Here is a 14,760-nt window from a genome sequence, read left to right as displayed (position 1 = left end):
GTGGTAAAATTTCTTATATTTCTTGTTAGAGACCTGCCAATAATAAGATCGATCGTCCCGTAAATAGGGAATTAGCGAGATTTCGAGTCTCAGGACTACGGAGAGCCCGTAAAGATTTACCGTTTCTCGACTGAGCAATAAATTTACGCTGTGGCATCGTTCGAATTCAGATTTCTCAGTTCTCGACGGTGAAAAGCGTCTCGATACAAGAGGGAACCGTACGACGTCGTAAAAATAGCGACCAATTGCTGCCACGTTGGGGAAAAACGACGCCAATTTCGTCAAAAATTCAAGTTAGATCATTTTTACCTTTTGTGTTTTTATTACCCTTTACAATCTAACCTTAACCTATCGTAAGAGATTCAGTAATCGACGCAAGTAACAATAATTCAGAAAAGACTGAATTGACTCTTTCTGTGTCTACTCCATCGCGGTAAAAAATAAATAAAAAGAAAACCAATTACTCATAACAATATTTACATCGTTTTTCTAGCGAAAGAAACAAGATTGTGCAAGCTTTACTTAACGTCGAAGCGAAGCAATATGGCTGGAAGGCTTACTTCGACTTCTTTGATACGCCAAAGCTCCTTTTTTGTTAAATTCACTTGTAAGACAGTTTAAGTAGATTCTTAGCGAACTAAATACCGACGTCTTTAGCGAGTAACGTTTCTGGAACAATAGTACTATCCCAGAAGCTTATATTCAACAAGAAATCTGACAACAATAAGCAGTTAACGAGAATAAGACGTTTTGGTTAGAAATATATTAACCTTCTTCGTATCTACCTTAAATAATAAATTTTAATATTTATGTGTTTCTATAAAATATTAATTTTTTCAAAATAGTTTTCTTTGACTTAAAAAATGATTGAGAGCTAAACGAACTTAGAAATTTTAACAAAAGGGCCAGACAATCGTCGCTAAATTATTGTCGTTTATTTGTACGTGTGCTTTACGTTTAATTCTAGAATTCTGAATCTATTGTTAGGAAGAGGACCCAAAAAGAAAAAGGGTCGAGTGCACTGAATGAAATTGGCCCGTAAAAGACTAATTAAATATCTTTCGTTCCTTTTCTATTCTGTTTTAAAAATTTTCCGGCCCGTCTACGACACGCCTGCCACCAATTTTTGTACAACGCACAGACTTTGCAAGACCTCTCGAGAGTCTTTTAGCTCTTTGAGCAGGACCAACATATATTTACGACGTAACCGACCTGCTGAAGTACGAACGTACGCGTACCTTTTGAATTTCCCTCCAAAGCTCACTGCTGAAAGGGTTAACACGTTTGCTACCGTCATACGATTAGAAAACATCCACCATAAACCATGTTACATTTATGGTTATCCTGTTCAAAACCTAAAAAATTATCGTAATTGACGCCACGGACCAAAAATAATTTTTTAAGTATGATTTGAAACTTTTTGATTTCACCGAAGAATTTCTGCGCCTACCCCCTATCGATTTTTCTTAAAAACTCGTTATTCATTTTTTATAATTTTGTTTGGCGCTCTACAGAAAAATTGTTTAATACCTTTCTTGTAGGTACCCATGAGATGTACTTCAGAAGAAAATTTCATTGAAATATATTCACTATTGTAGAAGTTATGGCCGTTTGAAGATTGGACCATTTTTATGGGGGTTTCTCACTTTACGGGGTTAAGGAACAACTTTTCGAACATTTTTGGAATTTCTATATATTCTTCATTAAAATACACGTTGTTTGTATTTTTAAACATTAAAATCGTCCAATCCGTTCAGGAGTTATGATGTTTTAAACATTCGTGTGAAATTTCAGGGAAACATATCAATGGTATGGTCAGACATTATATTTTCGGTAAGGAATTTTTTTCTCGAAAGTGCGTAGGATTTCGGGGGTATGTGTATTCACCAAAAATGATTGTAATTGACCTCCGCAACTGGAAATAATTTTTCTAGAACGATTTGAAGCTATTGATTTTTCATAAAAATTCGTTTTTGATTTTTAATAAATTTGTTTGACGCTGTACAGAAAAGTTGTTGAGTACTTTTTTGTAGGTATCCATGAGCTCTACTTCCAGACTAAATTAAATCTATGCATCGATGAACAAAAAAGAAATGTACTGTATGGACCAATTGAACATTCGCACTAATGTATTGCATGTACAGCGGAGTACAAAGTATCAGGTCATAATATTTTCCTATTTGTAATTAGTGATTGTTTTTTTGTTAATTCTTTTCTTTACGGATTTCATATTGTCCTCTGTACTGAATTTACATTGGACTTATACACGTAGTTAAAATGTATTTTAACTACATGTAAATATACTTTAGTTTCGTTCTCGAACAATTCAACAGGGAGATTCCTTTCATCGATGTTATCTATTATAAATGCAAATACTCGAATATACCACAGTATTGTATCACATTAAATTAACTCGTTTAGCTGAGGACGTCGGTACCAAGAACGTCGTCTAGCCACCGGTGTAGCATTTCGCAATTTTATAACCGACAAGTTCCTTAACGCCACGCTACGGAGACGCTTCGCGCGACTTATTTTCAAATTTATCATTAGAGTTATCACCGTTATAACAAGAACGCGAACGAACTTCCGCGTAACGAACCGCTCGGTACCGAAACAGCCCCTCGAAAGTTCAGTTAGCGCGAATTATTCACGGCGCAGGGGTAAAAGATCTCCCGATGCGGATGTAAACAAAAATTCTAAAACCCCTCGAGAACTCGGCAAAGAGATTTCTATAATAAGCTTCGCGGAATGAAAATAAATGACTCGACAAAGAATCCACGGATGCTGCAATGAACCTTAAAAAAAAAAAAAGGAAAGGAAGCTTACAAAGGGTTGGACCGATATTTTTACGTAGTCGTTCGACGCCAACGCGTGAAAGTAATTATAGAATGACCGACGCAACGCATCGCGGTATAAATAGAGGCATGAAATATAAAACGAAAATCGATCGCGACCCTTGTTACACCGTAAAACGTTTAACCGTGGGGATGTAGGTGGTATTTTCGCCGGGGAACGGAAGCTGTCGCGTTATCGGGAAGATATTGCTCCCGAAGATTCGAATTTCGCTCGTGGAAACCGAAATTGCGCTCCATTTGCCACCTGGAGGACGAGAACCCTCCGAGGCCTTTTTTATGCGAACGAGGACTCCCTTCCTATGCTTGAGATTAGGTATTTTTTGCACTTTTATCGCATGGAGGGTACATACTTAAGTGTAGAAAATTGTAGCATTCAGTTAGAAGGAGTGAAACATGAAATTCGACCATTGACTAGCATCGTGTATTTACGAAACATACTATTGAAAAATAAAAAGCATATTTTATGGAGTTAATTGCACAAAATAATAGTGTACAAGAAAAAATACTCTACGATGACAGTTAAGGGTCAATAGAAAGTATTTACATTAATATTTCACAAGATAATTTAAAGTTTTAATATTTTTTCAGGAGTTTCAATCTCTGTGATTAATAGAACAATTTTTTGCGGGTCAAAGTTTAAAACAAATTGTTTCGCTAATTATACTCGAGTTTGAGAAGGTTGAATAATTAAGATGGTAGGAAATTTGTAATACGATTTTATCAAATATTAAATTTAAGGAGAGTACTGCACAGATGGAATACGAAAAATTTAGAGAAAATGCATGCAAATTCTTTAGGAAGTATTTTCTGCACTTTTATCGCGTACACGGTTCATACTTAAGTGTATAAAATTATAACAGTTAATTAGAGGGAGTAAAACTTGAAGTTCAATCATTAACTAGTATCGTGTATTTACGAAATATACTATTGAAAAATAAAAAATATATTTTATCGAGATAGTTGCGCAAAATAATAGTGTATAAGATAAATATAGTCGCTGGAATGAGAAAACACTCCACGATGGTAGTTAAGAGTAAGAAAGTATCTACTGTGAAGCAACATGATATTTTTCAAGATAATTTAAACTTTTAATATTTAATTCCTAAGTTTCAATCTCCGTAATTTGGATCCCCTTGAAGAACATATTTATACAATTATAATAATATAATTTGAAACAAAATAATTAACAACTTATATGTTAGCCCGGGAAAAATTTTAATGGGAGATTCTAGAGGCCAAAATAAGACGAAAATCAAGAATACCAATTTGTTGATGGAGGTTTTGTTAAAAAGTTATTAACGTTTAAAGTTCCGCCCGTACTGAATTTTTCCCCCGAAAATGCGCAGAATTTCGGGGGTATGAATATTTACCAAAAGTGATTGTAATTGACCCCCGTAACCGAAAATAATTTTTCCAGAACGATTTGAAATTTTGGAATTTAATTGTTAATAACTTTGTAATGAAGCCTCCACCAACTAATTGGTGTTCTTGATTTTCGTCTTATTTTGACCTCTACTATCGCTCATTAAAATTTTGACTATGGGTGGACGAACACACTGTATATTTGAAACATGTTTGTAATAGAACAATTTTCTGCGGATCAATGTTCAAAACAAATTGTTTCGCTAATTATACTCGAGTTTGAAAAGGTTTAATAATTTTATCAAACATTAAATTTAAGGCCAGTACTGCACAGATTTAGGAATATGAAAAATTCGGTGAGAAATCATGCAAATTCTTTGGGTGTTTCTTTTTTCGATGTCACGCGCAACCCTTCGCGATCTGTTCCGACGATTTTCGACGGATCCTTCGCGAAAAGAGACGCGGCTGGAATTTCAGAGTGGAAATTCGCAGCCGCGTCGAAGATTGCCAGCTTATTTCGCTGTCTGTAAACGTCGAGTGCAACGAGCAGCCTGACAAACGGTAGCTCCAGCGAACGTGCCGCTGATTCCACGTTGACGCGCGGCCAATCAAATTTCGCGGAACGATGTAAGAGATTCGTGGGGTGGTTTGGTAATCGCAGAAATTGGTCTGCCACTGAACGCAATATTAAACAAAATAATTATCGCAAGTACTTTTTCAATAAAAACAATTAGAAATTTTCATGCTCCATAGAAACATAGTTAATGTTCTAAACAACTGTACACATCATAATCATTGAGAAAACAAAAATGATACGAGTACTGAAATTACTCGATTACGATTCTAACTCTTGCAAAGGGAACAAAGCGAATTGTTTCTTCCGTGTTATAATGGTAAAACAATCCTTTCCTCGAAAGCACGACTAACGGAAACATTTGGCTGCCGCGTGTTTTGCAAATCGGAGATAAAGGAAACGAGGAAGCGAGAAAATAAAGGAAAGAAGTTTCGCATCGTATTAAAAACCCTTGTTCGCGCCGCGTACCGCGATTCTGAAACGGCCATTCTCAGCCACCTTGAAACTCAGGAGACGACGTTCTCCAGCGGGGCATAGGAAAGAAGTTTCTTTATCCAAATATCATCAAGAACGGTCCCCGCGAAAGCAGTTTTCTTTTGATAGTTTAATTTCGAACATAAGGTGTCTTTAGAAATTAAATTCTCAGTCTGCGTGCTAACTGGAGCACAAAACATTGCTTCGCGTTCAGTCTCTTCGGAATCGTCCAAATCCTCGGCTTACTTTAACAAGTAACATCCGAGTATTATCTCAACTCCGCCTCGCCCCTTCTTCGATATTTATAAAGCTTCGTAGATTCGTAAAACAACCGAGATTAAAGTATACGTATTTTAGTTAGCCGTGGTAACTCAAGATTTGGGGATGAAACTACCCTCCAAAGTTTCGCCGCGTAATCCGTTGTTGATGGGAGTAATTTAGTCGCCACCAAAATGATTAGGAGAGGATTAATGGCTTTCCGATCGTGTGATAGTATTTATAAACGTTTCGACCTTTGTTCGAATTGATTCAATAACAAAATTTGTAATATTCAATCTAGTCTTTTTATTTTATTCTAGTCCGTTTATTTTTGAAATTAATTAATGAATTAGAAATGTACGTAAACACCTATTGGAAAGGGGAGTATCTTTTGTGATTGAAATTATATAAACAGTAAATCAAAGATGGGCAAAATTTGCTTCGTTCATGAGGATGTAATAAAGCAAAATTTACAGCAAAATGGCTTTAGAGCAGATACGATAAACTGGCAAGTTTGATCGTTATTCCTAAAATAATTAATACCGTAACAGAATTCAAAATACTAAGTAAATATTTCAAGGATTTAAGGCACCATAAATAAAACTGTGGTAGAATTCTGATTATTGCAACAAAATTACTGTTCTTTTTTAAATTGTTTATGCTAATATAAAAATAAATTGTCAATTGCCTTTGTAGGGGTTGTACTCTTTCAGTGTGGGAAGCACCGATTCAAGTAAATGCTTGTAAATACAATTTTGAGCTCGGCATTTACTCGTTTGAGACTTTGTAGCCATCTCACATGGACCGAGTGCTTCGCAAATACAACAAATGTAATACCAGTTGTTACGAATAGTGCTCGAACCCCCCCGACAAAATTGCAACCGGGGTATTGAAATTGACTCGGACTTGCCAGTGTATATTGAACTTGATCTCATCCCTAACAGCGGTTATCTCTGTTTCTCCGACGAACGTATCCGGGTAGCGAAATACATTCTCGTCCGTCACGTCATACCGAGTCAACAAGCCTGTGATACCGTTCCCTTGCATCGTTCTACCGCCGTCTACACGACTGTTTGCTAACCCATTCGGCATTGCGGAAGTTACGGAAAGAACCTGGAAGCCTCGAGTTCCTTCGGCCGTCCGAGCCACGGCAAACAATCCCGCGACTCTGATAAAGGACAGGCACTTCGGTTGGCAGACCGTCCTGGCCACCAGCGTGTTCTCCACGGTTCCGCCCTGTATCCTCTTCCAGCTCCCTCTAAAAATCCCTTTTTACCCCGGTCGATGGGGATAGAAAGAGGCGCGAGGTCTATTGACGCGGACAAACGATCGCGACGGAGCCAACGGGTAGAAGAATAGCAACGGGAAGCCAACAGGCTGCCTCCCCAATTGCCTGGCTATCGATTCCGCCACAGGCTCTGGCAGACCATTAGACCAGTATTTTCCAAAGTGGAGGGCGCGACCCTTACAGAGGGAGGCGTCTTATAATCTCGGGGAAAACGTCGATCGAACGACTGTGTTCGAAAATGATCGTTCCTGACACACGTCGAAAAACTAAAACTATCAACACGATCTTCCGTACATCTGGCAGAAATTTATTTAAAAAATAATCATTTCGAATAGATTTAAACTCATGGTTCCTCGTTTGGTCACTTAAGAGTAATATACTGCTTGTTTGTGAAAATAACTCTTATTTCTTAATCGAAATAGGGTCAGTTGCCCTATTATGGAATACTTTTTTTTATACACATGTTTCAAAATACATCTATAATGTAACATAATTAATATAACAATACTTTGTCGAAATGTAAACTCGAATTTCGTTGAAATAAATATTGTATATAATATTCAAAACATTATACATACATGTCCAAAGATGTTAACGTATTGCAATATTTATTTTCTTTAATTTATATTAGGGGTCAGTTGCTCTAATATGGAATACTTTTTTTTTATACATGTTTTACTTGCTTCCAGAACTTATATAAAAACTTAAATATTATGAATTTATAGGAAATTTTAACTGGTAACAGTAAAATATAATAACGATTTAGGAATTGTTTACTTTTTTTACTGAGCATTTTCCATATTAGGTTCATAGTGTTCGTAATATGGCATACTATATTCATATTTGAAGAAATAATCGAGCTAACACAAAGCTGTTGCACTTACCTTATTATGTATAATATAAGGTCAAAGATCACCTTGCAAAAACAGACTGTGATGTTTTCTTCAATATCCTTTTACGAACATGTGTTATTTTGGAATTCAAATAGTAATATTGCGATAATTGCTTTAATATTGCGGTGTTTCAAATTAGGAACAAATTCCATATTGGTGCAACTGGCTCTATATTTAGAAAAAGCATTGGATAATAATAATAATGAATCGTAATTAGTGTACTCTACTTGTTCCCTTCGCTCAACATTATTCAAAACTTTAGAACGTCGCGTCGTTATGTTCTTCTAATTAACTTTGCTGTTTCCCTGAATTACAGCACATGTTTGTACTCTTTCCACGTGTATACACGAGAAATACAAGTTCTTTTACGCAATAAAAAGTTCGCAAGAAACACCAAAAACATAGCGTAACGAAATTTACAAAATAAATATTAAAGAACAAAACACTCATATAAACTGGACGGACATTGTAAATACAGCGAAGAACGAGCGTAAGAATGATTAACAAACTTCGACATTTTTCTTTGGAACTTTTCTCGAGTTTGTTGTACAAACGCGAGAAAAATTTGAAAGCAATATGAAATGCAGGACGAAGGGAAAGACGAGGAGATCAAAGGGAAAATAGATTACAATTCCGAGGGACTAAACGAAAAAACCTAAACTTCGAGGAACGAGCATCGCAATAAGGATCGACTAACGTTTCGAGATTCGAGTTTCGTCAAGGGACACGGAAATGAAATCCGTCTGCTTTGAAATTCCAAACCTCACGGAAAGAGGGAGATATTCCGTCAGTCAAAGTGATGCTGGCTGGTTGAATTTCACCCTTTCCTATTTTCCTGCGTTCCAACCATCCCCCATAGTTCGTCGAGCTATCGTTATCGAGAAAATCGTGTTTCACCGGACTGTTTCCCAATCGTTTCTATCCCATTACGACACGACCATTCGACTGCAGGAGACGAAAGGTCCAGCGAACTAACGAGAACTGGGAGAGTTCATGGTTCGTTAACCCTTAAATGTATGATTTCTCCAAATCTAATAAAACGTGTGGAAATTGCCAATTTATACGCTCCAATGTCATAGAAAAATAATTTTTTAAATTCATCCTCCGTCGTATCAGTTTACTCAAAGGTACAGGTTCATTGCCAAATGGACAAATGCCAAGTAAACTAAAGGAATTAACTATCACGATAAAGTATATATTTTGTTGGCTGCATAGTACGATTTCTAGAATATCTCAAACCGACAATTCGTAACACGAATTCGTAATACAACGAAGGATAATTTATTTGCGAATACCGGGAACTATTTATTCGTTTTTGTCGATACCTTAATCATCAGTAGTACGCACGTATTCGAACAGGCCATGAAATATGTGTTATTTCTCTGTCGTATTGAAAAATATTGGACTAAAAATGAAATATGATAAACCGTAACTTATATGATTACGTGATTTATAATGAAATATTCATGGCGTTTATTTGATCGAACAGTTTGATATTCGTCTATTGTGAGATATTAGTTTCTATAATTGACACAATTTTTTTTATTATTGAAACATAACTGTAATAGTTAGACTTACAATTAGGCAACCAACGAAAAAAGAATTTAATAAAAGTAAAAACGTAAGTAATAACAAGAAAACTAATATTTGGGGTAGAACGTATGTTTAAACGTTATAGAGATTAGGGAGTTGAGAATATCAGAACGGAAGGAATTATGTTACGTTACAAATATTTATGCACTGCTCGAAATCTTTCTAGATAGAATCGACGAGAATCGCGTGTAAACGACGCAAAGAATAATAGCTGTACTTACTTGTTCCACCCAAACGTTCGTCGTCATGATCTGGTTCTTCAGGTTCTGAAAAAGAAAGCAGAAAGTGCTAGATAAAGATCCGATTTCTAGAAGGCGCTCCGACGTCTCGGGTATTTCTAGTTACCGAACGACGGATTTATTGAGTTTTGAAGATGCCGGGCGAACCGTCGAGGACGAACGGAAGAGAAACGAGCCTCTTCACCATCGAAAAACCCAACAAATCATCGTGACGGTTAGCGTATAATTGCGCTCGATTCGTCAATGTTGACTTCTAAACGCGAACAATGAAACTTTTGAGACGGAATGAATCTCGAGCAAAGTCTACGCTGGATCACTCTCGTGGAAAATCGTGTCACTTGAAAATAGTCAACAGTTTCTGAACCCTTTAATTTTTACTGTACACACATGGCTACGTATTTAACATTAATAAATAAACTATTACTGACATCCATAGAAGCATTAATATTTTGGTATATATTTAGAAACTTCAGGATGAAATAAAATGTATTACCATCGATATGGAATGAAGCACGTGTCTATTACACGCCAGCATAATAAAATAAGTTACGTTGGTCAGTAATAATGTTTGATCATAATGTGCACAAGTTCAAAATACAGAAGAAATTATTTAATCGATAAGCATTGTTACGAAATATGAACGAATATAATTCTAAGTTTTTAATTTTTCTTACTTATTTTCGTCGACAGCTGTGTGTTAGTAGGCCTCTTAAAGTGCAACTGAATGGTTCTTGGAGACATCTTACGATTTAGAGCACTGATCGTCGTCGTAAAGTGCAACTGAGCTGTCTACTTCTATAATCGGATTCTAAAGCTTCCTAAAGAAGTTTGGAGCATCGATCAGAACGACTTACTATATCCTTTTCTGTAATTTCCACTGGAATTTCGTTTCTAATTTCGTCAGGTCTTTAACGAGGAACGAGGTTGGATCGGTTTAATTATTGACACACGGTTGTAAAATGAAACTATTAAACAATATATATGAAACAGGTAACAAAATACAGAACGGATGAAAACACGTGCACATTCACGGCGGCCATCTTTAACTCTGTGGGAATCACGCGCATGCGCAGACGCAAACGCAAATTAATATATTTCTCACAGTTTGCGTTATAGTTCTTTCAAATTACGATGGATTTAGAAGCACTGAAAAATATTAGTATATCAATTATAATAGAGTTAGTATAACTCTTCACAGCAAACAATAATCGTTGCCGTTGTTATATTTATGTCCAAACTTTAAATAGAAAAAACAAAGAAATTTGAGCCATTCTTCGTTTTTATTAGGTTTCAGAAACTATGAAATAATGGCCAATGACTTGGTATCACGAATATTGCATCCCAGAGCTTCTACTTGTTTCAGGACTCTTAGATTTCATTCTGAACGACAACTTCCTCGAAATGTACGATCGTCGTGACTTTTGCAAGAAACTTTCAACGTAATTTTAGTAGACGAAGCCTAACCGAGAAATTTGCTAAGAAACTCCAGCTCGATTGACTCCGAAGTTTATGGTCGAACTTCGTTCCAGCTTCGAACGAAGACACGACGAAATCGTGCTGGGGTCTGTGCCCGAACGTCGGGCAGTTGAATTTAAGCAACAACGAGACTTCTTGATTTTAGAGTAGCGAAACTCGAGAAATTTACGTCGCGAAGTAAATCCGTCCTGTTGGAAATAAGTCGGAGTTAAACGTTCATGGTTAAATTAGGCGCTCGTCTTAACTAATTTCTAGTCTGTCATTCGATGTACCAAATTTCGTATACTTCACCTCGCTAATTCTCAAGTACCACTATTTTTCGTTGAAAAACGCGGTTGAAACCTTCTGAATTAATTTTGTCTATTTTAGAGTAATCTGTAAACGTATCTGCTCTCGGATCAGTTGTTCGATTCGTAAATGTTTCGTTCGTATGTACCTCAAAGAATATATTTTAAACATGTCCGTATCTAAAATGGAATCTTCGAACGACCCTAACGACCACGATTCAACGTTCGTCGCGTATCCGCGGTGGAAAAGTCTGCCCGGACCATAGGACATTCGATCTTCGCTTCCTCCTAAAACACGTCTGTGGAAAGAGGGACGATGGTCGTTAAGAATGCGCCGAACAAATCCCTTGATCCAGCAATTAGATTCCAGTTTTCGACAAAGGTCCTCCTTTCCTGGCCAGCGTGGATTTAGAGAAGACGTTGCGATTTGGACGCTTCCGACTATCCACCCTCGAGCCATCCTCGGGGAGGACTGCAGCACGGGAAGGGAAATAAGAGAATAAAGGAAGATAAACCGACGCGGGACAAAACCTACGACTGTTCCTCGCAGAGGGACGGGAGTTATGGTTCCACCGGGGACGCTGTCACCTGGATTAGAAGCCAGCACTGCAATTACACCAGGCGATCCTTGGACTGCGTACGTCGCACCCCAAAAAGAAACGTGTTAATATTCCGGATTTTTCATCTTTTGAAAATTATATCAAATGCATGTCCTACGTTAGTATATTTTAATTTTAACGCGTTGACTGATATAACAAACCCCTCAAATTGTCCACGGAAACGATACTTTATTTTTGGACACGCAATTTGTTATAAAACTTATTTTTACAGCCTCGATAAAATTCAAGAGTCCCATCTAAATTTATTCTCTTTAACATCTAATTTTGAGAATTAATTTTTTTTACTCCTCAGTGAAAAATCATGTTCACCTATACAGGGTGTTTGGCCACGTTTGGGAAAAAATTTTAATGGGAGATTCTAAAGGCCAAAATAAGAATACCAATTTGTCTCTCCAATGCAAATTATATCCAATGCAATTGATATACGTTCACTATTGTAGGAGTTATGGCGGTTTGAAAATTGGACTGACGATTCAAAATACGCGTTGTTTGCATTTTGAAATATTAAAATCGTTCAATCCGTGTAGGATTTATGGTGTTTTAAACATACGCATAGAATTTCAGTAGAACAGTTCTGTTCTGTTTTTTCTCGAAAGTGCGTAGGATTTCGGGGGTATGTCCATTGGCCAAAAATAATTGTAATTAACCTCTGCAACAGAAAATAATTTTTCCAGAACGATTTAAAAAAAATTTGTATCGTCGAAAAATTTAGGCACCTTGTCGATTTTTCTTAAAAACTCGATTTTGATTTTTAATAATTTTGTTTGGCGCCCCACAGAAAAGTTGTCTAATACTTTTTTGTAGGTACCCATGAGCTCTGCTTCAGAAAAAAGTTTCATTGAAATATATTCACTATTGTAAGAGTTATGGCTGTTTGAAAATTGGAACATTTTTATGGGGGTTTTCTCACTTTACGGGGTTAACGAACAACTTTCCGAATATTCTTCGAATTTCTACTTATTGTCCACCAAAATACGCGTCGTTTGCTTTTTGAAACATTAGAATCCTTCAATCCGTTCAGAAGTTACGACGTTTTAAAGATACGCAAGAAATTTTGGAGTGACATTTCTGGCCCGAAATTATATTTTCAGTATGGAATTTTTTCTCGAAACTGAGAAGGATTTTGTCGAGAAAGATATTTGAAGCGCCCGCTTATTCGAGATGTTTGACTGTTTTCCTCGAATGTGTGTGTGTGTGATGTATATAAGTGCCTGCGACGAATGCGTGTTCCCTTCTTCATACCACAGCGTTTGTATAGAAAGCTACCGTGAACATTATAGTAATCCGCGTCTAATTAAAGTGAACGTTCTTCATATTAATAAAAATGTGCCTTTATTAAACCATCCATCTGTATATTTCACGACAGATTTCGAAGGTATGTCTCTTCACCAAAAGTGTTTGTAATTGACCCCAGCAACCAAAAATAATTTTTGTAGAACGATTTGAAATTTTTCAATTTCTTGCGGAACTTTAAATATTAATAACTTTCCAACGAAGCCTCAATCAACAAATCGGTATTCTCGATTTTCGTCTTATTTTAGCTTCCAGAATCTATTATTAAAATATTTTCCAGAGGTGGTCGAACACCCTGTACATGGATGACATTTTCAAACAAAACAATTTCGAGAAACAATGACAAATTACGAATGGGAGGTGAACTGTGTGACGTGTGACGTATAAAGCGTTCCCTTTGAAATTGATGGCGCCAGGATTATGTTACGAGATTATAATTACCGTTGACGGCATCTCGTTACTGAATATATGCAATTCCTGCGAGAGGAACGGTCATGAATCGCCGTGCATGATTATTATCGTTGTGTAAATCGTTTTTATACGCGGCCGTTCTGCTTGAAATTACAGTGGAAATTGTTATACCGAGCTGCTCTAGATACGGCCACTGTCTGCGCGCCGCAATTATGCAACGAAAATAAATTCGTTGCGCGAACGCAGTCAGTTTAGCCCGCACGCTTATTTAAAACGCCGAGAGTAGATGCATTACTAACGCGCGGCGTTTCAGAGTTTAATAATTCTGCTCGCCATTGACTGGAGAATGTTGTGTAAATGTTTTCGCTATTAGCTTCTTCAATTTTCACGGCAAACCAACCACGATACGTAACAGACTATCGAATATTTCACAGGGGGAAAGTAATCTGGTAAAATGCCCTCGAAAGCAATTTATTGCAGCATAATAATAACTAAGAAAATAAAGAAAATAAACTTTAACAACCTGCTTAAGACACTTGTACGCATATAATTCGAACCTCTTTATATCTCAACGTCTCAATACGAAATTGTATACGAATTATTTATCTATATTCGACAAGAAATATTTCACATACAAGGCTATGCAGATATTACAAAACCAGAGATAAGAATAAACACTTACGATTCAAGTTCAAAGATTGTTTCGTACGTACACGAGCAACGAATGTATACTCACAAATTAAACACGATAGTGTATTAGTGTATCTTTGGCATACGAGCGTAGCATATGTCGCCTAACAGCATATGGGATATTGTATTCATTTTGGAAATGTTCATGCCTGGCAACAGTAGCTATGAATATAAGTCTAACAACGGACATTTCCACTCACTGGACGATTTATGATAAGAAGAAACCCATGCATCTGTTACGCACAATATGACGTGGACTGAATACGTCTGACCGCGAATGATATATCGTTCCGATTTCATAAACATTCGTCTGTCAACTTTGATTATAAATGTAAATCCTACTGGTAGCTATCTATTTACTTACCCTTATTCTTATTTCCTAAATACTTTCATTAATTACATGTACTTTCATGTCTGTTAATCTTACTATTTCCAAGTGTACGAAAC

At 36.6% G+C, this 14,760-nt stretch overlaps 1 protein-coding gene across 1 annotated transcript in view; it reads right to left on the bottom strand.

Annotated features, from left to right (window-relative positions):
• LOC122401202 (acetylcholine receptor subunit alpha-like 1) overlaps positions 1-14,760 on the bottom strand; it is a 234,824-nt gene that overhangs the window by 75,469 nt on the left and 144,595 nt on the right. Inside the window, exon 3 of the mRNA XM_043403184.1 lies at positions 9,519-9,563. Within this exon, the coding sequence (XP_043259119.1) occupies positions 9,519-9,563 (45 nt within the window). The remainder of the gene's footprint in view (positions 1-9,518; positions 9,564-14,760) is intronic.

Source organism: Colletes gigas, unplaced genomic scaffold (genome assembly GCF_013123115.1).
Source record: "Colletes gigas isolate AHSC1104 unplaced genomic scaffold, ASM1312311v1 Colletes_gigas_Sc00022, whole genome shotgun sequence".
NCBI classification, from domain to species: domain Eukaryota; kingdom Metazoa; phylum Arthropoda; class Insecta; order Hymenoptera; family Colletidae; genus Colletes; species Colletes gigas.
The sequence above is the reverse complement of the archived record's forward strand: the minus strand, read 5'-3'. Positions and strand labels throughout refer to the sequence as shown.